Source organism: Vulpes lagopus, chromosome 9, assembly GCF_018345385.1.
Source record: "Vulpes lagopus strain Blue_001 chromosome 9, ASM1834538v1, whole genome shotgun sequence".
Classification (NCBI taxonomy): Eukaryota; Metazoa; Chordata; class Mammalia; order Carnivora; family Canidae; genus Vulpes; species Vulpes lagopus.
Genome location: NC_054832.1, coordinates 71,065,639 through 71,092,782, shown reverse-complemented (window position 1 = coordinate 71,092,782; position 27,144 = coordinate 71,065,639). Strand labels below are relative to the sequence as shown.

The window sequence follows — 27,144 nt, the reverse complement described above, 5'->3', positions numbered from 1 at the left end:
AGTGTTCCTAAAATGGTAATAGAAAGCTAAAAGGAACAGAAAAATTATCTTAAATACCTAATACTTTGGCAGATGTCATAAGACATCCACTGAGGAGTATTTTTCTTAGACACACTGGTTTATAGGATGCATTGAGGATCTGACAATAGCTGTAGCCCCTCTCCCCGCAAAACTGCATTTATGCACAATTTTGTCGGTTGTCTTTAAGGATTTGTGTTTCTGGGGCAGCCTGGGTGGCTCAGTGGTTTAGCGCCGCCTTTGGTCCAGGGTGTGATCCTGGAGGCCCGGGATCGAGTCCCACATGAGGCAACCTGCTTGGAGCCTGCTTCTCCCTCTGCCTGTGTCTCTGCTCTCTCTCTGTCTGTGTCCCTCATGAATAAATAAATAAAATTAAAAAAAAAAAAAGGATTTGTGTTCCTGAAAACCCACTTGTGGAGCCCCTGTGTGCCTCTTGCCCCCAATTTGAGGATCTAGAACTTCCAGAACCTGTCTATACTTTCACTGAATGATGTGATCTCCTGGATAATATTTGCTGTTGTTAAAATTCCTGAACTAGAAAGAGAGCCAGCCATGAAGATTAAAAGATGAGAGCCAGGTATTCTTTATTACCATGAATTTTCTTATTTTTAGGAATATTTTCAGTAAGGTCTTTTTCTTTTTTTTTTCTTTTTTTAAGATTTTATTTATTTATTCATGATAAACACAGAGGAGGAGAGAGAGAGAGAGAGAGAGAGAGAGAGAGAGAGAGAGAAGCAGAGGCAGGCTACACGCAGGGAGCCCAATGCAGGACTCGATTCCAGTACTCCAGGATCACGCCCTGGGCCAAAGGCAGGCACTGAACCGCTGAGCCACCCAGGGATCCCCTAGTAAGGTCTTTTTAATACTGTGAATCTCCTTACTGGGGAGATACTTGGAATTTTTCCATTATATATCATTTACAGAAAGTCTATCACTTTATCAGAAGTTTAAAAATTCACTGGAAAGGGGCACCTGGGCGGCTCAGTCAGCTAAGCATCTGCATCAGCTCAGGTCATATCTCGGTCCTGGGATCAAACCCCGTTTTCAGGCTTTCCGCTCAGCGAGGAGTCTGCTTCTCTCTCTCTCCCCCTGATTGTGCTCTCTGTCTCTCAAATAAATTTTTAAAATAATAAATAACTAAAAATTCACTGGAAATTTTTCTTTTTTGTCTGTCATTTTCCACATCTTTTTTTCTGTAGGAGAGAGAAAAATGACATGTTTTTGGACCTGAATAAGAAGACAGAATATTAATTTTTCCCTAAACTTTTTATTTTAAAAATTTTCAGACCCATAAGTAATCAAAAGATTAGTACAATGAATATATGCTATATATGCTTCACCTATATTCACCAGTTGTTAATATGTTATAGCATAACATCATACAAGCACTCTTAACTATTTGAAAGCAATTGCAATCGTCCTAACACTTTATCCCTAAATACTTCAGCATGTATCTCCTAGGAAGCATGTACTCCTTTATAACTCTTACAACATATCACACCTTAGAAAATAAATCATAATTTCATAAAATCATTTAATATGTAGTCCATAGTCAGACATGTCTTCAAGCCTTTTTTGGATTTAGGATTTAACCAAGGGCCATGCATTCTACTTGGCAAAAGACAAGGGCAACGATTCCAGAAACAAATAGGGACAGAAGAGAAAATAATAAATATGACAAGAGGAATCAGAAAAGGAGCCAGCAGAACTTTCATAGTCTAGTGGCAAATAAGGTTAGAGAGTGGAGTGCTGGCAGAGTGTGCTGCAGGGATGTGTAACCTGTGCATTCACATAGAGCTTCATGCTGAGAAAGGCTCCATGCTTGGGTTGATGTTTTGTTGTTCCTGTATTGAAATTCCTAATGAATTTTGAACAAGGAGACTCATTTTCACTTGGCATTGGGCCCCACAAATGTGTAGCCAGTCCTGAATAAAACCACATTATGGACCGCTTTGAAAGCCAAGGGGAATTGTATTTGTGTAGAAAGCAGTGGAAAGCCAGTATATGTTTTTTAATGTAAATTTTATGATAAAAACTATAATATATGTGATAAAAGCTTTGATTCTAGAGATGGATATACCTCAGTTTTAAGGTTTTTTTCTCTGTTCTAGTAAGGTTTTGCCAAGTTTTTTAAATTCCCTAAGCTTTAGTTTTATCTGTAAATCAGGGATAATACCATTGTTATAATACCATTGTTAGGAGGATGAAGTGAACTAGCTGTTATTATATTTTTAGAAAAATAGGACAGAAATACAGTGCAAAATTAATAGTAACTAAGAGAACAAGATAAGAAAAATTAAGAAGAGAACAATTATGGTAATCTAAAGAATGTAGTAATAAAATTTTGGATTAAAGTGGCATCAGTGGAATGGAGGAGAAAGAGTGAAATCAGCGTGGGAGACTTTCAAAGAATTTATTGTAGACACTTGATGACATTGGATATAGGAAGCAAGTGAATGAGAAATTGAGACCTAAAGGTTCTTAATCTGGTGTACAGGAAAAAATGTGATTGTTAATGTGGAGATTTATGTGAGGAATACAGGTTTAGTTTTGGAAAAATGATGTACATTCAGTAGGTGCTTTTGAATTCAGCCCATCAGTGGGGCACTTGGGTGGCTCAGTCACTTAAGCTGCTAACTCTTGGTTTGGCTCAGATGATGATCTCAGAATCTTGAGATGGAGCCCAGCCTTGGGCATGTGTGCTCAGCAGGGAGCTTGCTTGAGATTCTATCTACCCCTACCCCTCCCCTGCTCACTCTTGCATGCTCTCCCTCTCTCCCTAAAATAAATAAATACATCTTTAAAAAGAGTAAAAATGAATAAATAAATAAATTCAGCACTTGACCATAAGTCATTTGTAGAGGAGGCTGTTATCTGTAGAAGTGCACAAATATTTTGATGATCAAAGGAGTTTAAGTAGAGAATGAGAGTCAAGGATATAAGCATACTTAATTAGGAAGGAGGAGAAATGGATGGATTGTGTATTTAAATACAAAAGGAAATGTAAATAGAAAAATAATATATAATAAGGAAAGCAAATATAAAGATACAAAGAAAATGATAAAACTTCTGGAAGAAAATGGAGTATCTCCATGACCTTCAGTAGGCAAAGATTTCTTAAACAGGAAATAAAATCATGAACCATTAAAGGAGCTAGTAAATCTTTTCCCATTTCAGACTTTTCCTGTAAGGTCTTTCTAAGCACAGCTGAGGTAGAAAGGAGCTATATAGCTGTACTTTCCAGGAAAAAGACACCGGACAGAGAAGGAAGGAGCTACAACAGAAGGCTTTTTCTTTTGTTTTCATTTCCCCCTCCCTCTTTCCCTCCTTTCTGGTAACTGCCTTAAGTCATCCTCCTCAAGCTCCTCCTCATATTACCAGCAAGGGTATTGTTTGGCCGTGCTACACCAGGTCCTCTGTGAAGGACCTCTGACTCTGCTCTGGGCAAACTCACTCTGTACTTGCTGGGTACACTAGCAGGATGGAGGTGAGCCCCCCCCCCCCCCCCCCAGCAGTTATGAGTTAGTCTTGTGTTCATAGGGTTCTGTTGTTGGATTTGTTTTCCAAGTGGATTTTTCCTTTACTTACAATGATTTGAGAGCTACCCTCCCCTTCCCTCTTTCCTGTTCAGTTTTGCATGTACTAATTTTGCAGAAAGTCTTGAAGGTGACCTCTGTTCCTAGTCTCCAGCACTGATACAGTTTTCCCTTCTTTGTTTTATGAGACAGTTCAATGCAAATTTGGAACTGGATTGCAGGGTATGAGTAGTTAAACATATAGCAGTCTCCATGTTGATATTTCATTGGCTTTATTTTCTAATACTCCTCACTGAAAAACATCTTGAAAGATAAAATAGATAAAATCATATAAAAAATGAGGTGAATTTTTATGTTCCTGGGACCATTATGAAGTTGGAGTCAAATTAGAAATCAGTCACTGTGTAGTTAATACGCTGGAAACATTGTTTATGGTCTAAATTATTTCCCTTTAACACAGGAAATTATAATCTCTGAGGAATAAACTCCCTGTGTGTAGCTCTTCACTAACTAGGTCCCTACTGAGTGTGAATTCCTCAGGGGAAGAGACTTAATTCTGCTGTCAACACTGCTTTACCCACCACACCAAAAGTGCCTAAATTGTGCAAGAGATGCATTTAATAAGCAGTTACAGAAGGGGGAGGGAGGAAGTGACAAGCCAGTTCTCATGTGGAATGCTGACCTTGACTGCCGTAATCTCCACAAACTCCATGAGGAAGTGTATGAACTGTTTCGTTCCTTAATCCCATTTTTAAAATTAAATATTTCCACAGAAGCCATAAAAATGGCTCTTTTTTAAATAAGTTACGGTGTAAGACTGTAGCTTTTTTACTTTAATGTAGTTTATGTTTGTTCTAAGTTTCTATTCATGAACTTTAATGTTTAAAGGTTCTATTCAAGTGAACATGAATACAGTGGATTACATATAGTTCGACCTTCAACTGGAAAAATTGTGAATGAACTTTTTAAAGAGGCAAGAGAACATGGGGCTGTCCCTCTAAATGAAGCCACAAGAGCTTCTGGTGATAACAAATCTAAGGTAAGTGATAAATTTAAAAACTAAATTTAATATATATATATATATATTTGGTCTCCTCTAACTACATATTTTGCTTTTCTAACTACATATTTCTATTTTTAGTATTCAGTCAGTTTTCATAAGATTACTACCTTTCTATTAATGATTGAAAGTTGCTTCAGTTTCTTACCTTTTTTTTTTTTTTTTAACATAATTGTAGATTCATATGATTTTCAGAAAGAACACCAAGAGGTCCTGTGGTTATATCCACATAATGGTTATGATGTGGTTATAGCCTGTGGTTATATCTTACATAATTAGAGTGTAGTATCAAAGGCAAGATTTGACATTGGTACCATGTATGTATATAGTTCTGTCATTTTCTCTACATGAGTAAATTTGTGTAATTGTCAACTCAATCAAGATACTGTTCGGTTGTCATGAAGATCTCCCTCGGCCCCATTTTAGTCACGCCCTCTGCCCTTTCCCCCACCATCTCTGACCTCTTGCCACCCTAATCTGTTCTCCATCTCTATGATTTTGTAATATTGAGAATGTTATACAAACAGAATCATAGAGGATGTGAGCTTTTGGGATTAGCTTTTTTCACTCAGCTTAATGCCCTGAAGGTCATCGTAATTAACTATCTCGGTAGTTCATTCTTTTTATTCCTGATACTACCCCATGGTATGGATGTGCAGAGTTCGTTTAGGCGTTCACTCATTGAGGGACAGTTGAGGTGTTTCCAGTTTGGAACTATTACAAATAAAGTTGTTGTGAACAATCACGTACAGGGTCTTATATAGATAATAGTTTTAATTTCTGTGGGATAAATGCCCAGGAGGACAATTGCTGGGTTGTATGATAAGTATATGTTAATTTCTTAGAAACTGCCAAACTCTTTTCCATAGTGAATGACAGATCCCATTTCTCCATTCTTGCCAGCATTTGGTATTGTCACTATTTTAAAATTTAGTTATGGTGGTAAGTGTATAGTTATAGCTCATTGTGTTTTTAATTTGCATTTTCCTCATGGCTAGTGATGTTAATTTACATATTCCTAATGGCTGGTGATATTGAACATCTTTTCATTTATTTACTTGCCATTATCTTTTTATCCCTTTCAGTAAAATGACTTTGGCCTATTTTCAAATAGCATTGTTACTGTTTGAGTTTTGAGAATTCTTTATATATTGTATTAGTTTTGAGGCTTTTATCAAATATATGGATTGCAGTTATTTTCTTCTAGATTGTAGCTTGTCTCTTCATCCTCTTACCAGGGTTTGTCACAGAGCAAAAGTTTTTTATTTTAATAAAGTCCAATTTATCTTTTTTTTCTTTAGGTTATTCTTTTGGTCTCTTATCTGAGAACTCTTCCTCTAAATGTAGGCCTCTAAATGTCATCTAGAAAAGTTTTATAGTTTACATTTTACACTTAAACTTGTGACCCATTTTGAGTTAATTTTACATAAGGTTTACATCAAGGTTTGTTTTTCTGTTTATGGGTGTCCAGTTGCTACATCATTAGTTGAACAAGCTCACCTTTCTCCAGTTGCTTTTGTGCCTTCAGAAATTTGTATACATCTTTTACACAGCTTTTGTAATTATATCAGCTGACATAGTACTGGTATATTGAAGAAGACATGAAGACATCAAGTGTCTTTTGTGTATAATTGTCATAATATTCTTAAAATTAGCATTTCTCAACCTGAGTTCCCTTGTCAGAATCACTTGGGGAGGATTTCTAAACTACCATATGGCCTCTGGTTCAGTAGGTTTCTGATATACCTAAGCATGTATCTTCTGAAAAAGCCTGTCTGATAATCCACTCTTGAGAACCATTGCTAAGAGTCACTGTTTTAAATGAAACATAAATCTTAGTTTTCATTTTGTTATTGACTAACCGCTTACAACTCTTTCAATTAAGTCTGGGGTGATTTGCGTTCTTGTAGCTTCTCTGATTCTGTAAGAAAAATGTGGAATTATATAGTTAGTTGATATATTTAGTCTATAGAAAAGAAAGCAGTATGATCATTAAAAGCTCATTTATGATATGCACAGTGATTAAAAAGAATGGCATTTTTACCTCATAAGCTATCCTACACCTGAGAAATAGAAGACCTTGTGATCAATATGGTAAAATAAAAAGTACAATCATAGTTGATTATTACAGTTGAATAAAAGCAGCTTTAAAAAATAATTATGGAGCCTTTCCTCAGGGTAGTTTATACCCATTTATAAAATTCTTCCTTTTACATTGTGAAACTTTTATTTACTTTGTGAAATAAGATTTAAACATAATTTTTATTAGAAGACATCATAAAATACTAGTGGTAGCTTTTTAAAATCTGTTTATATTTGAAAATATATATTTCAGTACATAAATGTATTTTTTAAGTTAAGATTGGCCTAAGTTATTTCAACTTCTGAGTCACTAATGTTTTATGGGAAGAAATATAATTTCTTACTTAAGTATATACCTCTCAGTAACATAAAACCTTCATTTTAATATAAAATTTTCCTGGAAAGTATAAACTGGTTTGGCTAATTATAGCTGATCTAGTTTTGAAATATATATCACACATTACCATAACATTTTTCCTGATAAACCATAGTGAATTTTTAGCTCATTTGCTATGTATTTTAGTCATTTACAGGTGGAGGATACAGATTGGGTAATTCCTTTTGTAAGCGGTCTGAATACATCTATGGAGAAAATCAACTGCAAGATGTAGGTACAGTAACCAAAATGAAAAGTTGCAGATATTTGCCTCTAGTGACTACTGTTTTTAAAGTTAAAAATTGGTAATATGAATATAATTTCTGTTATTTTTGAAACCTGGATTTTAAGACTAATGTGTAAGCTTTTAGTCTCAAATTTTATATTGTGTCTCAATTGTGCCTTGTACTTAGATGGTAAATATTTTCTATATGTTGAAAAAAGATAGGATTCATTGTCAAAATGAGCTTTATATACATACAGTAATTATTGTAAATAGTATAATGTCATTAATAGAGAATTGGCTAGGTTATAAACAGGGAAATCCCTAAAGTCATTCTTTGGTTTTGGCTTTTAAAATTTGGAGTTATAATTTCATTTAAACATGTGAACTTTAGCCCTATAGGGTCACTGAAAGTTCTGTCTTGCCCCTTGACATAAATATCTAAGCCCTGTGCAGCAGACAAGAATATAGGTACAGATGAAGGAAAAAAGCGGATGTGGAGTGGCAGCTGGACACTCTAATCGCTTTCATTTTCTCAGTGACCCAGACTAATTGTACATCAAGGCAAGGATCTAGCTGTGGGACCTTTGGCATTTCAGCCATTGTCACTTTGTTAAGTTACATACAAATCTGCCAAGCAAATACTCATGCGTTCATTTACATCTTTAACAGTAACTAAAGAATAGAATGAATAACTCCATATTTGAAATAAAGTAGGTGGTTTAATATGTTGTGAAACCGCATTTGAAGGTTAAAATTATTTGATGCCAATGGATTCTTGTATTTCTTTTATCTTTTTTCCTATGTTCAAAAGGTTCAGATTTTGCTTAAACTATGGAGTAATGGTTTCAGTTTAGATGACGGAGAACTGAGACCTTATAATGACCCACCAAATGCTCAATTTCTGGAGTCTGTTAAAAGAGGGTAAGATATATTTACCTGTATTCTATTTGTTACTGAGGGTGGAACTTTTTTATTTTTAAGGTACTAGAATATATTCTGTAAGTTGGGGGAAGGGTATTTTTAAGTATCTAAAAGGATATATTGCTATCCATAAGTCTCTGGTTCTTAATTTGGTGGGAAGGGGCAGTAGACATTGGTCACTTTCAAGATCTGGTCAAGCTGTGGTCCCCGTTCCAAGAAGAAACATCTCAATATAATAAATCAGTACAATTGATTAGCCTGTAGCTGCCCATCTTACTAAGCCACTGTCCTGCTTACTCTTAACAGGATGGCTCTCATTGCATGTTTGCCTGAAATTCAGCAACTTATATTAGAAATCTTTTAAAGTGGCATTTCTGCTGGTAGAAGATTTAAAAAGTTAGTTTGAAGTTACAATTTGTGAAAGGAAACCAGATATACAGTGCTCTGACCAATCTAAAGAATATTATAGCTCACTAAGCTCTTGCTAAAGGATGAAGAATCAAGTGATTTTGCTATGATTATAAAAGCTTTTCTGCATCATTCTTTCACTGGCTGACAATGTGATCATTCCTAAGTAGAAATACAACCAAGCACAAAAGGTTGGTGATGAACTAGGAGATTTAAGTCACAGTGAAGAGACTAAGTAGGAGGTTATACTCCATTCAGGAATTAAAGGTGGGGCTTTTCCAAGTGATACAAATATGTCCAAGGAGAGTGGCTGAAGTGGAGTGGAGGTGAAACTCACTGGCATAAAGAGTCAAGGACCTCTAAAGGAACGATATCTTTAGAACACTAGCATGAAATTTGAATTTGAATTCTACAAAATAGGGATCCCTGGGTGGTGCAGCGGTTTAGCGCCTGCCTTCGGCCCAGGGCGCGATCCTGGAGACCCGGGATCGAATCCCACGTCGGGCTCCCGGTGCATGGAGCCTGCTTCTCCCTCTGCCTGTGTCTCTGCCTCTCTCTCTCTCTCTCTCTCTCTCTGTGTGTGACTATCATAAATAAATAAAAATTAAAAAATAAAAAAAAATTATTGAATTCTACAAAATAATGTCAGGACACCAAAAAATGGCAAGAAATACTGTAAACAGTATGCCGAAGTCGTTGAGAAAGGTGGGAAGCTGTCCAAGGAGGTAGTATATAGTGGTGATAAATACAAGGAAATAATAGTTTGAGTCAGTGCTGTGGACTTGGAAACCTGAAGTCACTGGAAAGAGGTAGGAACGTGTAAGTAAGGGAATGTTCATCTGCTAAGGGAAGATCAACATTGTTGTTGAAATTGATGCTTATTTCAAAGATGTTGGAAGATAACATACTGATGATGAATGTACTATAATGTAGATCAAAACTCATTTATTCTTAATTGAAAATAAGCCAAAAACTTCGTGGGCTAATGTTCAAGCAGTCATGATGTCCTAAAAGAGGGTTTGTTTTTTTTTTTAATCATGTCCTGAAGTACAAATTATGATCAACAACAGTTTTAGAAAAGAGTCCTTGAAGACATGACTGATGTCAGATAGTGGTTGTCAACTGTTAAATCGCTGTCTTCTTTTTATAAGAACTATTTTGTAATACAGTCTTCATTGTCCTCAAAGAATGACTCCACAGGTAATATAATCTGTCCCTACATATTATTTCCCCCAAAAGATATAATATTTATCTTAAATATATTGAAATAAAATATCATAAAACTGTATATATTTCAGTTTATAAATGCTTTTGTTTGACCACATCAGAAGACATAATAAAAGTAGTCAGATAGTTTGTACCTATGTGCAGTCTAGCACTTCTCAAGAAAATGTGACAAACATAAAAACAGAATAATGAAGTATGTGCGGTTGGCAGCATAATTACTAGCAGTGGCGTTGTAGTCAGGGACTTGATAAAGTTCCAAACAAAACACAGTCCTCTCTTGGTTTATATGGTACAGGTATTCCTGAAAATTTCAAAGTGTATTAATACAATGCTCCCCCCACCAAAAGAAAGTCCTTTTTTCTTCTTTGTAAGACAGACCTTAAGCTTTAAGTTTTAGGCTCAGACACTACAGTGTCCTCATCATGCAAATCTCTAGCAGGGCATTCAATGGTTCTGTGGGACCCAAGACAAGACTTGATTCGGCAAGATGAATCCCTATAGAAGAGTGCATCTCGTATCTGGATCCTGACCCTGAACAACAACAGCAGTCACGAACCACATAACAATCAAATACATCAATTTTTAAAATTTCTTCCAAAGATTTTAGAAATAAATATCTTCATTAACTATTATGTCTTCATAGGAATTTTCTAGTGCTTATTTAGGTATAAATTACTGTCTCGCAATTTGGGTTTCTAAATGTTAGAAGCACTCCAAGATCACTGTGACAACAAAAAGTCCCTATATTGAGAATCACTGAGAATGAGGTGATGCAACTTGTTTTAAAATTTTAATTCCAGTATAGTTAACATACAGTGTTATATTCATTTCAGGTATACGATATAGTGATTCAATAATTCTGTATATCACCCAGGGCTCATCAGGACAACTATACTCCTTAATCCCCTCACCTTTTTAACCCATTCCCCCACTCCATCCCTGAAATAACCTTCAGTTTGTTTTCTATAGTTAAGAGTCTGTTTCTTGGTTTGTCCTTTTTTTTGTTCATTTGCTTTTATTTTGTTTCTCAAATTCTGCAGATGAGTAAAATCATATGGGACTTGTCTTTCTCTGACTGACTTATTTTGCTTAGTATTATACCCTCTGGCTCCATCCATGTCATTGCAAATGGCAAGACTTCATTTCTTTTTTATGGCTGAATAATATTCCTGTGTGTATGTGTGTGTGTGTGTGTGTGTTGTATCTCACATCTTCATCAGTCAGTGGACACTTGGGCTGCTTCCATATTTCAGCTATTGTAAATGATGCTGTGTATATCCTTTGCTTTAGTGTTCCTGTAGTCTTTGTGTAAATACTCAGTAGTGTAATTGCTGGATCATACGGTAGCTCTATTTTTAACTTTTTGAGGAACCTTCCTACTGTTTTCCTGAGTGGCTGCACTATTTTGCATTCCCACCAACAGTGCAAGAAGGTTCCGTTTTCTCCGGATCCTCACCAACATGTATCTGTTGTATTTTTTATTTTAGCCATTCTGACAAGGGTGAGGTAATAACTCAGATGACACAAAGAAATGGAAGGACATTCCATGCTCATGAATTGGAAGAACGAATATTGTTAAAATGTCTATACTACCCAGAACAATCAGTCTATAGATTTAATGCAATCCCTATCAAAGTACCAACAGCATTTTTCACAGAACTACAACAAACAACCCTAAAATTTATATAGAACCACAAAAGACCCTAAATAAACAAAACAATTTTGAAAAAGCAAAGCAAAGCTGAAGGTTCTATAATATGATGCAACTTGAAGAAGAAAATATTTCCAGGATAACTCACAACTTGATTATAGTAATGTTAGTGTGGATTAATTTTTTTTGAGTTAACTAAAACCTTTTTCCCTTTTTAAAAGAGAGATTCCCCTGGAACTTCAGCGACTGGTTCATGGTGGCCATGTGAATTTGGATATGGAGGACCACCAGGATCAAGAATACATAAAACCTAGATTGAGGTTCAAGGCTTTTAGTGGAGAAGGACAAAAACTTGGAAGGTAAAATGCTGAAAAATGAGAAAGATACTTGTTTTTGTTCAGTATGACTTTCCTTTGAGAATCAAAACAGCAAAATGATATAGAAAGTAAAAACTAAAGCATGAACTGTGAAGACCTTACTGATGGAATTAGGTACTAGTGATGATATTAGTAGCTAATGATTATATTAGTGATAGTCTAGTGATAATATTAGTAGCTAATACTTAGATGGCAATTACTACATTCCTGGCCCTTAAGCACTTTAATACATATTAACTCACTTAATCTTTACTACTCTTGGATGCAGATCCTGTGGTGACTTCATTTGCTTATGCAATAGTATGCCCAAGGAGATTGAGCTAGGAAGTGGTTACTTTCTGGGATTCAGACCCACACTATGACTCAAGTCTGCTTTTTACCATTGTACCATCCTACCTCATTCTGAGTACATGAACTCAAAAGAGGAAATTGTAAAGGGTTCTTGATTAGGTTGAACAGTCGGTATCTTATTAGATCACAGCTGTAAGCATGTCTGCCTTCAAGTTAGAGAAAACCAGCACATAAAACACTTAACAAAACTGGAGCTTCTATTGTAGAAGGAAGGAATTGCCTCAGAGATGTTTCTAAAAGATCCCCTAGGACTTTGCTGATTACAGTTCAGAAACCAATGTACATTGTATAATGTGAGTGGACTCCTGTATAAAAGCTGTACCTTCAAAGAATTTTCATAAATCTCATGAAATTTGTTGGGAAAAGTTACCCTGTATTATATGTCTGCATATTACTATAAGTGACGTGAAATTGGAGTATTGGCCATGTTTCTAGTATACCCTTCTGTGTATCCTTTGTTCTTTTTTGTGTGATTCCTTGCCTTCCAACTTCTCTTCACTTGGCTTGTGTACAGTGGTTCTCCATTCCCCTTGCATTTCTAAAAATAGGGAAGAATTCATGTCAGTTCTTTACACTTGTCTTTTATACCTCAAGTGTCCCTTTCTGTATCCTTTTCTCCTGATAGAGACTGATTTCTGAGGCATGTAGAGAATACAGGAATACGTGTCACCCTGGCTTTTCTTAGGACCCAAATCCTTCAGTGCCCACTCACAGGTCTACTTGGAAATTTTCTCCCTCATCTCTCCTTACTACCAACACAGGTCAGATTTGTCCTGATTGTTCTTTCTTCCTCTCTTTTGTTTTTATAACTATGACCTCCAGATATATTTTTAAAAATATTTTCTAGCACTTCTCATTTCTTTTTTTTTTTTTTTTTTTAAGATTTTATTTATTTGAGAGAGAGAGAGAGAGAGTACATGTACAAGCAGGGGGGGAAGGATAGATGGAGAGGGAAGAGCAGATTCCCTACAAGAGGCATCGAGGCTCAATTCCAGAACCCTGAGATCATGACCTGAGCTGAAGGCAGGCGCTTAACCAGCTGAGCCACTCAGACACACCCCTAGCACTTCTCATGTCTTAATGTTTATTGAGATGATGATTTTTAATTAGAACACAGGTAAAAGACACAGCCATGTCTCTGCTTTATACATATATTCCTTCTTATTTAAATTCATGACCAAGAATGAACGTTAGACTGTACATCTTGATTAGCAGAACAGTGAATCTAGAACTGAAATTGAAAAAAGTACCATAAAGGGAAAATAGCTGAAAAGAGCCAGTGATTACAGTTGACAATTTCAACTCCTGAAAATAAGGATATTATCTCATTTTCATATCTTACAAAGACTGGCCTTTCTCATAAGTCAAATAGCTAGAGAAAATTACTCCCATGAAAGAGGCAATGATGGAGGAGAGTGACAAAACTAAGTGGTGAGAATGCTGGGTTGTTAATCATTAGCTGTATTGTTCAGGGTTTTTGATTATAGAAAAACGAAATCTACTCAGTAATTTAATAAGGGGCTTCTAACAGAGCCCTGGATAGTTTATAGCATTTCTGGAGCTAGCAGATCAAACTTTCCTAGAAGAAACAAACAACAAAACTATCTAGAAAGAACATTTCCTGTGTCCCCATCAGCTGCTCAGTGCCCATGAAGCTGGGGACCAGACACTAGAACATTCCATCATGACCTCTGTAGAAGAATCAAATACCTCCAACACCTTGGTATCCAGAAGAGCTGCATAACTTTCACTTCACAGTGCTTACGTTTACCACACAAGTGTGTATTTGTTGCTCAGTAGAAGGTGGAATCATATAAAATCCTAGCTGCAAGGGAGTCTGAGAAATGTAGTCTTTAGAATTTTCAGCTTCTGTATAGGAAATTACACTAGATTAATGTGGTGTGAGCCTCTGTGGTGCACATGAATTGGAATGTTGAACAGTTGAATATATGTTCTAAGAAAGTGAAGAATTGTATAGAACATTTTAGAAGGCTTTCCATTAAGAAATCTGTTAAAATATAAAAGTTCTAACAGTTAACCTTCATGTATTCGGAAAATCACTTTCTGAGATGGTTCATTTCCCAAGAGTTCCAAGCAACTACCGAACAGAGAAATAATTAAAAAGAAGCAAACGAAACAAATGGAAATAATTCCATTGTCTTCCATAGTTGGCAGTCTTATTGCAAACATAACATAACATTACATAGATGAAAACTAACTTAATTTTTTTACTATGATATTATAAATTATTGTGGGGCAAACCTAAATGCAATAAAAATATTACCCAGTTCCTTCACGTAGTATCATAGGAGCAAGCAAATCATAGCTGTAACACTTGCAAATTTACCGTGACAGAATAAACTGTACAACTGCTTAAGAATCAGTTTAGTGAGCTGGAGCAGAGCCCAACAGACCTAGGATATCACAGAATCATTTTTGATAAGCAGAGCTAACAAGTAGATAGTTGCTGGAGGCTTTTGAGCTCGTGCATATGGTGACACAGATCGTGATTGGAAGCAAACCTCTCTGCCTACGCAGTTACTGTCTGTTTTTCATACTGTGCAATCTGAAAGATTCCATTTGCCACTCACCGATTCTGGCCTCTCAACCTGAGTTTTGACTTCATCTTGATCCCTGGACTCTTAGGAGCTCTCCGTTCTAAAGCCTAAAGACCCTTTCCTTCCTGCCTTTTCATTTTCTTATCCCAGCCTTCCTGTGCAACCATTGGATTTGTCTGCTCCTCTGCAGTTCAGTACTGGTGGGGATGTTCACACCCCCATGCTGGGCGGGCACCTCTCCCACTGTCCACTGATCCCAGATGTTCCCTGCTCTCATTTCAGTCATCTCAGTAGACTTTTTTTTCTTTCCTCTTTTTTTTTTTTTTTTTTTTGCTTCCACAAGAAAATGGAGCCTGACAATGAATGAGCTTAATATATTCCTTTTAGCTTCCAAGTTTATTAAATCCATCCTTATTGCCCTCTCTTAAGTTAGAGATGTTTCTTTTCCTGACCAAGGGACTCATTCCTCTTACAACCAACCTACATCCTTTCTTCCAGTTTGCCTAGAAAGTTTATTAGTTAACTTGCCTCTTTTTAATGTAATACTTGAATCATACAAACAATATACTGAAAATGTCATTATATTTTATCAGTTGAATGATAAGGAAAAACTGTTAAGTCATAAGCAGGTACAACTCTGAAGGCTAACTAGTAAAGTTACTGTAATTTTTTTAAATGTGTTTTTATACCTCACTGACCAGCTTGCTCAGCAGCCACTTCTGTGGCTGTGAGCATGTCTTTCAATCTCTCAGACTCTTTTTTTTTCCTATAAAATGATATGGTTGGCCTAAACTATCTTGAAAATCCATTCCTGTTCTCAAATATTATGATGCATATAATTTCATTTTGACATATACACATCTTATAAAGAAATGCATGAAGAACTTTCCTTACTTAGTTTCCCTACCTGGTATTTTCTTTTTGTATTTTGAGAAGCTTATCTGATCAGAATCTATTTTAAACAGAAAGCAGTAAAGCACATAAATAGGGGTCTGAGGCAACTTTTATCCTGGAAAGAACCAAAGATAAACGTGGCCTTTCTCATCTATCCACAAAGAAAACTTCCCTCCCTAGTTGTTAGGATAGGAATCATGATCCTAGTAGCTGCCTTTTAAGAAGTGTCAACTGTGTAAAAGCACTGTTAGAAATGCTTATATGTCCTCATTAACTTAATCTTTACTGCTGTGCTGCTGCTATCTGTTTTGCATGTGAGGAAACTATTTAGTGACTTGCCCAGGGTCACACATCTAATACGTTGTAGAATCAGAAAAATCCTGGAGTCAGGCTCCTGAATCCATGTTGTTAACTATTCAGCAATTGCTCCCTCCTTCACATCGTGACTTAAATGAACAAATGCAGTGATGGCTGTGATGGTGGTAGTGATAATAATAATAATAGTAATAATAATGTATACCTAGTTATTGGTGAGGCAGAGGAAGAGAGGAGAAGCCCTTTGCATTCAGTGTACCATCCCTTTGGGTTTTGTACCTCTCAGTATATAAGGGACACTGGACTCTTGACACAGTGAACCAACTTGGTGGTGAAGTCCTCAGTTCCAAACTTGAAAGAAAATTCCTTAATAATACCTAATCAGTGATTACAAATTACCATTTTCTTTTTTTCATGTCTTTATCGTATATATTCTGAGATCAATTCTAAAATATGTCAGGAGGGGCGCTTGGATGGCTCAGTTAAGCATCTGCCTTCAGCTCAGGTCATGATCTTAAGGTTCCTTGGATGGAGCCCTGCATCAGGCTCCCTGCCCAGTGGTAAGCCTGCTTCTCCCTCTGCCTCCTGCTCCTTCCCCTGCTCATGTTTGCTTGTGTGCACGCTCTTTCTCTCTCTCTCTCTCTCTCAAATAAGATCTTTTAAATAATGATACAAAATTTATGTCAGGAAATAGCTAAAGAAAGGGGAAGTGTTAGGAATAAGTACCATTTAATTTTACCACTTCACTGTATATTTTGAGAAACTTTGGATGGGAATAAGAATCAGGATGAGCTAAAGCAGAATCAAAATGCTCCTAGAACTTTTATACTAATAAATATATACTTATTTTTTTCAAAAGAAAATAATTTATGAGATACCATCTGAATCTTAGTACTTGAGAAGATAAACATTAAGACTATTAAATAATCTCTTTAGATAAAGAAGATTAAGAGTTGATATCTATAAAGAATTTGGCTAAATTTGTTTTAATTTCTTAACCAAAAGAACACTTTATTTTTGACATAAATGACTTTCAACTTAGAGTGATGGGTCATCCTGATAACATTAGAAGGCACTAAAAAAGCAGTACTAAGGTCCTTAGTAATCAAGTTCCAATGGTAAGATGTCCCATCAAATAAGTTTTATTATAAATCTGTCACCATGGGGGCAGGGCACCTGGGTGTCTTAGTCAGTTGAGTGTGTGTCCGATTCTTGATTTCAGCTCAGGTCATGATCTCAAGGTCCTGGGGTCAAGCCCTGCATCGGGCTCTGTGCTCAGTGTAGAACTGGCTTGTCCCTTCCCACTCCGACTTGCACATAAACATTTTCTCTTTCTAAAAAAATAAATAAATAAAACCTTTTAAAAAATAAGTAACACAAGTAAATCTATCACCATATATAAAATTTCATTCCTCACTAGCACTTAGAAATTACTTCTCTTTCATAAAGGAGTAACTACTTAAATCACATGTTTCTAAGTAATATTAGATAAGTTTAAGCTAATAATTTAGTGCTGATGATATGTACAAAACTAGCTGGCACCTGTTGAAACACTGTTCTAGGCACTATGGGACTTACTGGTATAACAAACCTACATAACATTGTATAGTTGTCTCCCTCCACCCCCCATTTTATACATGATAAAACTGGGATTCGGAGAGATTAATTTACTTCCTCAAGTTTATGCAGTTGACATAGCTGGGATTTGAAATCGAGTCTGTCTGTACTCATTGTCATTCTTTGACATTAACTCAGAGTTGCTCAGTTTTTTGAGTGAAGACTTGTGCTAACAGCCTCATGGAATTTCAAAGGGAAAAGGGAGAAAAGAATACAAAGTTAGGCTTTTGAAAGAGATTGGATAAACAAAACTTGAATCATAGGATACAAAATAATTTTAATATATTGAAAGAAGTTGAGAGAAATATGGGAGACTCAAAAGAAGCCATGTTTCCTTTGAAAGAAGTAAGGAAGTCACAGGCAGGAACACTTGAGACTCAGCCATGGATGTCATGGTTATTCTTGTGTATTCAGATTCATGTTCTAATTTTTCAGTTCTTCTTTCTTAGCCTTACCCCTGAAATAGTCAGTACACCTTCATCTCCAGAAGAGGAGGATAAGTCAATATTTAATGCGGTTGTTCTTATTGATGATTCTGTGCCAACAACAAAAATTCAAATCAGATTAGCAGATGGGAGTCGTTTGATACAAAGATTCAATAGTACACACAGGTAAGCTCATTTGTGGTTTTTCACACATGGTTTCTTATCTTTATAAAACTATGTGATGTGCTGCTGGGGATTTTTTCTAGGTCATCTGCTGCTAAGATATTTTATACTCTGAAAAGAATAGGACCTGCACTTTTAATATAATGACATTGTTGACATCTATTTTATGCATAACTCACCTAAAGATTGTCTCTTTACAGAAAAGGTAAGTATTAGCTACACTCCAGGAGTAATGCTCGATTGTATCTATAATCCAAGATAAATCCATCCATTGAAATAACGTAAATTTTAAAAATTACAGTACATTTAAATAAGGATTAGAATTGTATGATTTATATCACTGTCTAATTTTAGCTAAAAGCTTACATGAAAATAAAATTTTTGTATCACAAATTATTTTCATCTTGTTTCTTTCAGGATCCTGGATGTCCGGAACTTTATTGTACAGTCCCGTCCTGAATTTGCGACTCTTGACTTTATTCTTGTGACTTCATTTCCAAATAAAGAGCTAACAGATGAAAGCCTGACACTACAAGAAGCAGATATTCTTAACACTGTGATACTTCAGCAACTAAAATAATACGGCTCCTATCCATGCAGTAGCATGTAGGAAAGATAATGTGCCATAATAATAAGGAAAATACTTATAGCATTAAGAAAACAAACTATTTTTTATTATTTATACAGATAAATTTCGGTTTTATTCTTATCCTGTCTTCCAGCCTTAGTATAGATGAATTTGGACCAGGAATAGATTTTGAGATAAATGTTTGAGTTTTTAGTTGCAGGGCTGGTTTATGTTGATAGCTTGTAAATATTCAGGCAAACCAATTTGTTACATGCTCTGGGTTAATGTAACAACATTTGTTTGCAGAGAAAATGAACAAAACCCCATTTTGATAAATGCATTTGGTAAAATTTGCACTAAAGTTTCTTGATGGTGCGTTGATCAACAGCTATCAAGAAATCCTCTGATCAAATTGAAATTTTTGCTGTGATTATATTGAAAAGTATCTGTATTCTGATTTTGAAATATGTTGATCGGATAATTTCCTTCTACTAAGATTGTATGCGTCCATCCATACGTGTCCTTTATACTTACTGATTTAGCTCTATTACTAGTGTCAAAAAATACAGTTTGGCCTTGTATTTTATGGAACTATGACCATCATAAACCAGAAACACAGACAGAAAGGTCAGCAGTTCTTGAGAAGATCTCTTAAATAGCACTTTAAAATAGAGTAATTACAGTCTCTCCCAGAGTCTGCCTTGATCACATTCATTTATTTATTCAACACATTTTTCTAAGGGACCCACTGTATATACTGGACACTGTTCTAAGTGTTCAACGCAGAATGTATTCTACTCCAGGGCAAAATGAGTGTACAACTTCAGAAATGTAAATTCTGTCAACCAGACTGGGCCTAAAGGATTACCAGCAAAAATATTTGCATTTCTGCCAAAGCCAGGTATTTCCTAAATGAGGTAGGCTATATCAGGAATGATAGAAAGACTTTTTCTTCCTCCCAGATACCATTTCATCTTTGGTCAACACTCCTAGTTAGTTTTCTGTGGCTGCTGTAACAAATTACTACAAACTTAGTGGCTTAAAATAGCACAAATTTATTCTTTTGTAATTCTATAGGTTGGAGGTCCAATATGGGTCTCACTGACTAAGATAAATATTGACAAGGCTCTGGTCCTTTTGAGAGGCTCTAGAGGGGAATCATTTCCTTGTGTGTCCAGCTCCTAGGGGCCCCCTTCTGCCATCCTCCAAGGCAGTACTCTTCTCTGCCATTACATCTCTTTGACAACAGCCAGGAAAAGTTCTCTGCTTTTAAGGACTCCTGTGATTGGACCCACTGGTAATTCAGGATTATCTCCACATCACAAGGTCTGTAGCAACCTTAGCTGCATCTTTAAAGTCCCCTTTACTAGGCAAAGTGACATATCACAGATTCCCTCTGGAGGCTGCAGAGGTGAGTCTGTTCTTTGCCTCTTCCAAGGCTGTTAACATCCCTTCACTCTAGCTGTATCTCTCCAATCTCTGCTTCTGTCTTGACATCTTTTACTACCAACTTTATTTCTCCTGCCTTCTTCTTACAAGGATCCTTGTGATTATATTTGGTTTACCTAGAATAATTACCAGAAAAATCTCATCTCTAAATACTTAATCACACTGGCAAATCCTTTTCTTGTTTACATAGGAAGCCATTACCATACCTACATTACCTAGGTATGGTATTGAGAACATGAATATTTTGGAGGTCATTCTGACTACCACAGTCCACACCTGCCCCAAGGATTCACATCGATTCTGCATAAAGCCACCCCATCTAAAAGTATCAACCAATTATAACATCAAAGTGCAACATCTTACCTGAAATTCACCAGCTCAAAAATCCTAAACCTCATTTAAATCATCTAAATCAAGTATAAGTGAGGGTCTTGGTATGATTCCTGGGACACCGTTTCTCTCCATCTGTGTACCTCTGAACCTAGAAAACCAGTTACCTGTTCCCAAATGTAGATAGGACATTCCTTTTCAAACAAAGCGGAATGAGAAGAGGAGCCACGTGTGCCAAGATCTGTATAGGAGCCACGCACACTCTATTAGATGTCAAATCCTGGGAACAGTCTGGCAGCACTATTCTAGGCTTTTGATGTCCTCTCAGAGTCCTCTTCCCTTTTTCATGAAAGGTAGCACCTGTTTGCAGCTGAGTAGTTTTTTCAGCTTGTTTCTTACCTGTGGAATTGTGGGAAGTCTGCCCATCTTTGGTTTCATACCCTCACCATCTTTTTCAGTTTAGGGTAGCAGTGTGTGGCATAACATTCTCCAGAATTTTGTGGATCTTGTGTGCCTGTTGGGAGGATTCAGTTCTTTAGACTGGAGGCCCCTGCACAAAGCATTCCTAGGTAGTCCCATCTCTATTTTTTTTTGGCTTTTTCTGAGAAGGCTGAGAGGACCCTTAATGCCTTCAAAGAACTTGTGGTGTGACGGGAAACCCAGGCCTTCCCCAGGTATTAGCAGAGGGTTGTACCCTACTCTTGAGCTGGTTCCCTGACAGTGAATTCCTTAATTGTAATATCCTCTGTCAGCTGGGTAGGCTAAGAATTTCCAAGTCATCGGGTCCTGTTTTCTTTATATTTAACAGTTCTTCACTCAATTTATGTATCTCCACTCACATTGTATTCTGACCAGCAAGAAGAGAGCAGGGCACACCTTGCACACTTTGCTTAGAAGTCGCTTCAACCCAATGTCTTAAATTTATCCCTTACAACTCTGTTTCCATGTAACTGCAGACACCACTATATAACCACAGTCTCTTTTCCTTCACTTTCCAAAGAATGTTACTCATTTCCTACCAAGCCCTCTTGGCAGCACCTTTAATGTCCTTTTTTCTTCTAACAGTCTGTTTAGGACAATTTACATCATCTCCATGGCAATTTAGGTGCTCTCTACCATGCTCTTTACCTTCCCTCAGCCCTCACCAGCATTAACATCCATAGATCTGCTAACAGTGTTCAAAGCAATCCTGCCTTTTTCTGTCATGCTCCTAAAAATTCTTCCAGCCGTCTACCCACTGTCTCATTCCAAAGCTAAGCCCTCCTTTTCAGGTGTTCAGCAGCGCCCCACATCCAGGTATCTGGGAAAGTCTACTATGCCTATTCACTGCCACTTAACTTGAATGTGCCAATAGGAGATTTGGAATTCAGCTTTCTCTGGGAGCTCCATTTATTTCAAGGAGGTGACCTGTGGTCAAGGTTTTCCTACTGTCAAGTGCTATCAGAACCACCACAGGATAGAAGTGTTGGATCTCACCACCATGGAGAAACTGGTTCTCAGTGTCACAATGCAGAGTGAGAAGATTATTCCTAAGTCTTAGAACAGGAAGCCATGCTCCTCTCCACCAGTCAACAACTTGGAGAATATATAAATAGCAGTTCAGAATGTTACCAGGAATAAACTACATTTTCATAGGAGTAAAACCATCTTCCTTAGGAAATACTCTATCGAAACAAATGGACATTTTAAATAAGAGGGCACTGCCCTATTTTGGATTAACAAAACGGGGGTGAGGGGATTAACCAAACCCTGTCAAAGTGTTTGAAATGTTAATGCCTGTAGTTTCTTTTTATCATTTAGATGGAGTGCCCATAGATGCACGTACAAAAGCAACTGCCATTTTTGTATATGATAGTCTTCCAAAAGGTAGAGATTCAGATTAGGAGGGATAATTAAACATTCAGAACAGTACTTTCACATGTACTACACAGTGTTTTGCTTCATTAGAGTTGTTTTCCTGAATTCTTTTTTACTATTGCAGTCACCGTAACTTATAAAGTTTATAGTCATCCCCAAGGAATTATGTCACAATGGGCAGGTAGAGAGCCATGTGTGAGGTCAGTTGTTTTGCATGACATATGTAATCAAAAAATTTCAAGTGTCTGGTTTACCAGTAAAGAATGTTTTCACTGAAAGTCATTGAAAATCCTTTTCAAAATTTCCTTAATTAGTTTTATTTGAGTGACTTAATGGATTATTGTAGAGCATGAATAACATTCCCTGTGGTTTAATTTCTTGTGGTGCATCTTTTTGATTGACAGAGAAGAACTGAATTGTAGCAATGTTTTCTCAATTTCCCGTTACTGTTTCTGTTTTCATTCCACCAAAATAAAGGTGCGAATTTTTCTTAACTTTTTGTCGCAGTGGATTTCTGAAAACCGTGTCACAACATGTGTTGTTGATAAAGTAAGTCATTGTTTTCCCCTTAGAGAGTTTTTCCCTCTGATCAATGATACAAATTAATACATCTTATTTGTGTCCAATGTTGTAATAATGGCTAAGAAATACTTTCTGTAATCCTCTATACAGTTTTAAGGGAAAGGATCTTTTAACTCCAAGGAAATGATTTATAAAAGTAGCCCCAGTGCATATGTGTGTGAGAGAGAATGTGTGTGTCCACATAGCACGGTTATTACGTTGGGACGGATAGCAATATAATCATATTTAAGACAGTGACTTTTATTGCCTTAACATGGGGAATAGAAGAGTATATAAAATGAGTGTATGTCCTTTGATTTTATGCCTTCATATTTGCTTTTTGGTTCATATTTCCCTTATCTACATAGTGTACCATTCATGTACTTTTTAGAACATTGTTAATTATAAAGTGTCCCAGGTTGTAGTTTCCACATTTCACATCTTTCCCACTTCGGTCTTCATTTTTGTCTTTTTGGGAATAGCTTGTTCCTTCTCATGTAAACAGTTTTCATCATTTTTATCCTAGGACTGGGATTTGCAAAAAGTATAATTTTTAGTTTTCTATCAGAATCTGTGTTTCTTAAAAAGTAGCAACTATAAGTACTACAACTATTGAGAGCATCAGTAGGCTTGAGAGTGAAAGCATGAATGTAGTTGAGTACAAGCAGAGGTCCTGTTCCCACCAGCCTGGAGTTATCTAAGTCTGAGCTTCTGAGCGTAGAAGGAAGGAGGATGGAGCAGCACCTTTTAAAACGAAATGTTCAGGGGTGCCTGGGTGGCTCAGTGGTTGAGGGTCTGCCTTTGGCTCAGGGCATGATCTCAGGCTTCTGGGATTGAGTTCCACATCAGGCTCCCCAGAGGGAGCCTGCTTCTTATTCTGCCTGTGTCTCTGCCTGTCTCTCTGTATGTTTCTCATGAACAAATAAGTAAAATCTTTTTTTAAAAAAAAAAATGTTCATCCTCAGTATAATCAGATATAATATTCCCTGAGGTGAAGTTTATTTCATATTTTACTATATTAATAAAGTGTTTTATAAATGTATATTGATAAATATAAATTTAATATTTATATTAAATAAACTTATTTAATATAAAATTATAGTAAAATAAATTTTACTATATTAATAAAGTGTTTTGTTAATATAGTAAAATTTTATGCAAATAGATAGTTTACATATGCATATTATAAAATACATGATGACATGAAGTCTAGGTCTTTTTATCCCCTTGAAAACATTATAAAGGTCCATAATGTAAGTAGATGGTACTGTTCTGAAACATTGTGTACATGGTATGCTATGACAGCAAATGAATCTAACTTTATAGTCTTTAATTAAGCATATGTGTAAATCATTTGCAATAAGGACTTTGTGTCTTAGATAGTAACTACTCGGGTTGAACATTTATTGAGGGCTTACCAAGGGCAGGATCCTATTTTGATAGGCAGCATGTTACTCACGGTCAGTGCCACTCTGACAGTTTGTCACCCTGACCTCAGTATAAGTGTGACTTGAGAGAGGACTTTTGTGAGGCCTCTATCTAAAAATCATGCTCTTGTCTCTTAGTCACATTACCCTGTTTACTAGCATTAGCAATACCTGATACTTTCTTGTTAATTTGTTTGGCTTTCGTCAACATCTTAGATGGAGACAGTCTTTCCTGTTCCCCCTATCAAATGATAAAAGTAAAACTATATAGTAACAGCTTGATGTTCCTTATCCAAGGAAATCAGTCCATGGATTGGGGGAGTATAGTGCCTCATAAGCGCTGGAGCACTGATCTCAGGGGTTTGAGGCAAGAGCAAGCTTTATAGCTGGTAAAAGAGGCAACTTGGAAATGCATGGTCAGCTGGGAGGTGGAGGATTTTCTTACAAGGCTAATGGCCTATTTTCCAGGGTAGGGTAAACTAGCTAAAGCTGAGCTGGAGGATTGTGATTGGTATGTGTTTCCTTGACAGGCATTCCCCATAAAAGCAAGCTTAGGTTTAAAATTGTGACAGACCAAGGCACTGGGACATCCTATATTTTGTGAATCCTAATATATGAGTTAAATTTAATATCCCATATTCTCAGAATGTGCATTTGTGAGAGCAGAAATTTTTCTTATACTGTATCCTTGGAAATTAGAACAGTGTCTTAAATGTAAGAGTCACTCATAAATGATTAATAAATGATAAATCAGTGGATTAAGAATGGGACCCTCTGAATGTTGGAAGAATGAATGCATGCATTAATGTTTTAAAATCAAGAGCTTCAGAAATACCAACAGAGTCAATACTAGTGAGAGAAAACATTTGTATACTTGTTTGGGTTTTAAAGGAAGGAGAAGACAAAGTGTTCAGTAAGTGGCAGACTTGATTCATCTCCAGGAGTGGTAGCACCTATACCTATAAGTGAATGGTCCTGGTGGTTCCCATGGTAGAACTGGATAAAGAGAGCTAAAGAATGCCCTCCTGACAATATGAGAGATACCCAAGATTGTTTGAAGCCCAGCAGTAGGTGTTGTAATTCTGTAAGTTTAAGGATAAGGACGGACTTTGCTCCAGAGACGTGGAAGAGACCCTTCCACCTGTTATGTTCTATTCGGTTATTCAGAAAGGAACGCTGCTTTCTTGTCATGCGATCTGATGTTTAATATGATTTCTCTTATGGATTTTAACTTTATATCAGAGGTAAAATACTACTAGCCTCATAGTAGCTATCATTTATTATATCACTTTCACATAATTTATTTAAACATTTTAGTTTCAGGCCAGCCCAGATGGCTCAGCAGTTTAGCGCTGCCTTCAGCCCAGGGCCTGATCCTGGAGACCCAGGATGGAGTCCCATGGAGCCTGCTTCTCCCTCTGCCTGTGTCTCTGCCTCTCTCTCTCTCTCTCTCTCTTTCTCTCTCTCTCTGTCTCTCATGAATAAATAAAATCTTTTAAAAAAAACATTTTAGTTTTATTAATGTTTTATTTCAGAATGTGGCACCTTAATGTTTTTGTTTTAGAGTGTTTTATTAACGTTTTATTTTGGAATGTGACACTTCATCATAATTTATTTAGCACTTTAATACTGATATCTCAAAGACGTGGAAGTTGATTTAATCAGTTAATTGAGAGTGTGCTATAATAAATGTAAACTCTTGTTAACTGAAAAGCAACAGAAAGTCATATGATACTAGAGATTTTACTTACACGTCCCTCGTGCCTTTGAAATGAATCTAGTTTGAGGAACTGTTGACTTTGGCTTGACTCTCAATTTGGCTGAACTTGCAAAGAAAATTCTCACTAGTCACTTTATATTGTTCTTGTTCTCTAAATTAACTCCCATTACCCAATCTTCCACGCAAGCAAAGAAAGGAGAAATGACCTGGAGTTACAGATTTCCAAATAACCTTTTAAACAGACAAGTATACCAGCAAACGTGTAGGAGTTTCAATGTTCCTGAAATTATTTTTCAGAGAGAAAATGTTTAAAATTCTCTTATTGTTGATATGCTTTAATAGTGCTTTTTTATGTATAATAAAATAGCTAGTACTTATTTAATTTGCATAGATTTGTAAAAAATATTTATTTATTCATGACAGAGAGAGAGAGGAGGAGACACAGGCAGAGGGAGAAGCAGGCTCCATGCAGGGAGCCCAACGTGGGACTCGATCCCGAGTCTCCAGGATCACACCCCGGGCTGAAGGCGGTGCCAAACTGCTGAGCCACCCGGGCTGCCCCCTGCATAGATTTTTTGACATATTGTAAATACAGATCTTAAGTATGTTTGACATTTAAAATGGCACTGGAGCTCATAGTTGTAAGTGATCAAGGGTTCTTTATGTGCAGCCCTTGAAATAAATGACTTTTTTTTTAAGGATTTTATTTATTTATTTGTGAGAGGGGGTGAGAGGGAGAAGCAGGCTGCCCGTTGAGCAGAGAGCTCAATGTGGGGCTCAATCCCAGAACCCTGGGATCATGACCCAAACTAAACGCAGACGCTTAACTGACTTGAGCCACCCTGGTGCCCTGAAATAAGTGACTTTTAACATAGAATTGTATCCCTAGGCATCTTAATCATTTTGTTTTAGATGTAATAAAAATAGCAAAGAGGCTAGATTTGATTCCAAAACATGCACATGACTCAGTGAGTGTGTGGCATATATTCATTTGATCTAATCTCCTC

General features: G+C 36.6%; 1 protein-coding gene across 3 annotated transcripts in view; it reads left to right on the top strand.

The window, feature by feature from the left end:
- Positions 1–22,923, top strand: part of UBXN2B (UBX domain protein 2B) — a 28,677-nt gene extending 5,754 nt beyond the window's left edge. Inside the window, exons 3-8 of one of the 3 annotated variants that reach the window (XM_041769107.1) lie at positions 4,443–4,593; positions 7,220–7,303; positions 8,110–8,219; positions 11,727–11,864; positions 18,067–18,228; positions 18,643–22,923. In XM_041769107.1, the coding sequence (XP_041625041.1) occupies positions 4,443–4,593; positions 7,220–7,303; positions 8,110–8,219; positions 11,727–11,864; positions 18,067–18,228; positions 18,643–18,805 (808 nt within the window). In that variant the 3' untranslated portion in view covers positions 18,806–22,923. Of the gene's footprint in view, positions 1–4,442; positions 4,594–7,219; positions 7,304–8,109; positions 8,220–8,525; positions 9,015–11,726; positions 11,865–18,066; positions 18,229–18,642 lie in introns of those variants that run through there. The other 2 variants (XM_041769108.1, XM_041769109.1) reach the window with 2 other exon arrangements.
- Positions 22,924–27,144: the final 4,221 nt, after the last annotated feature.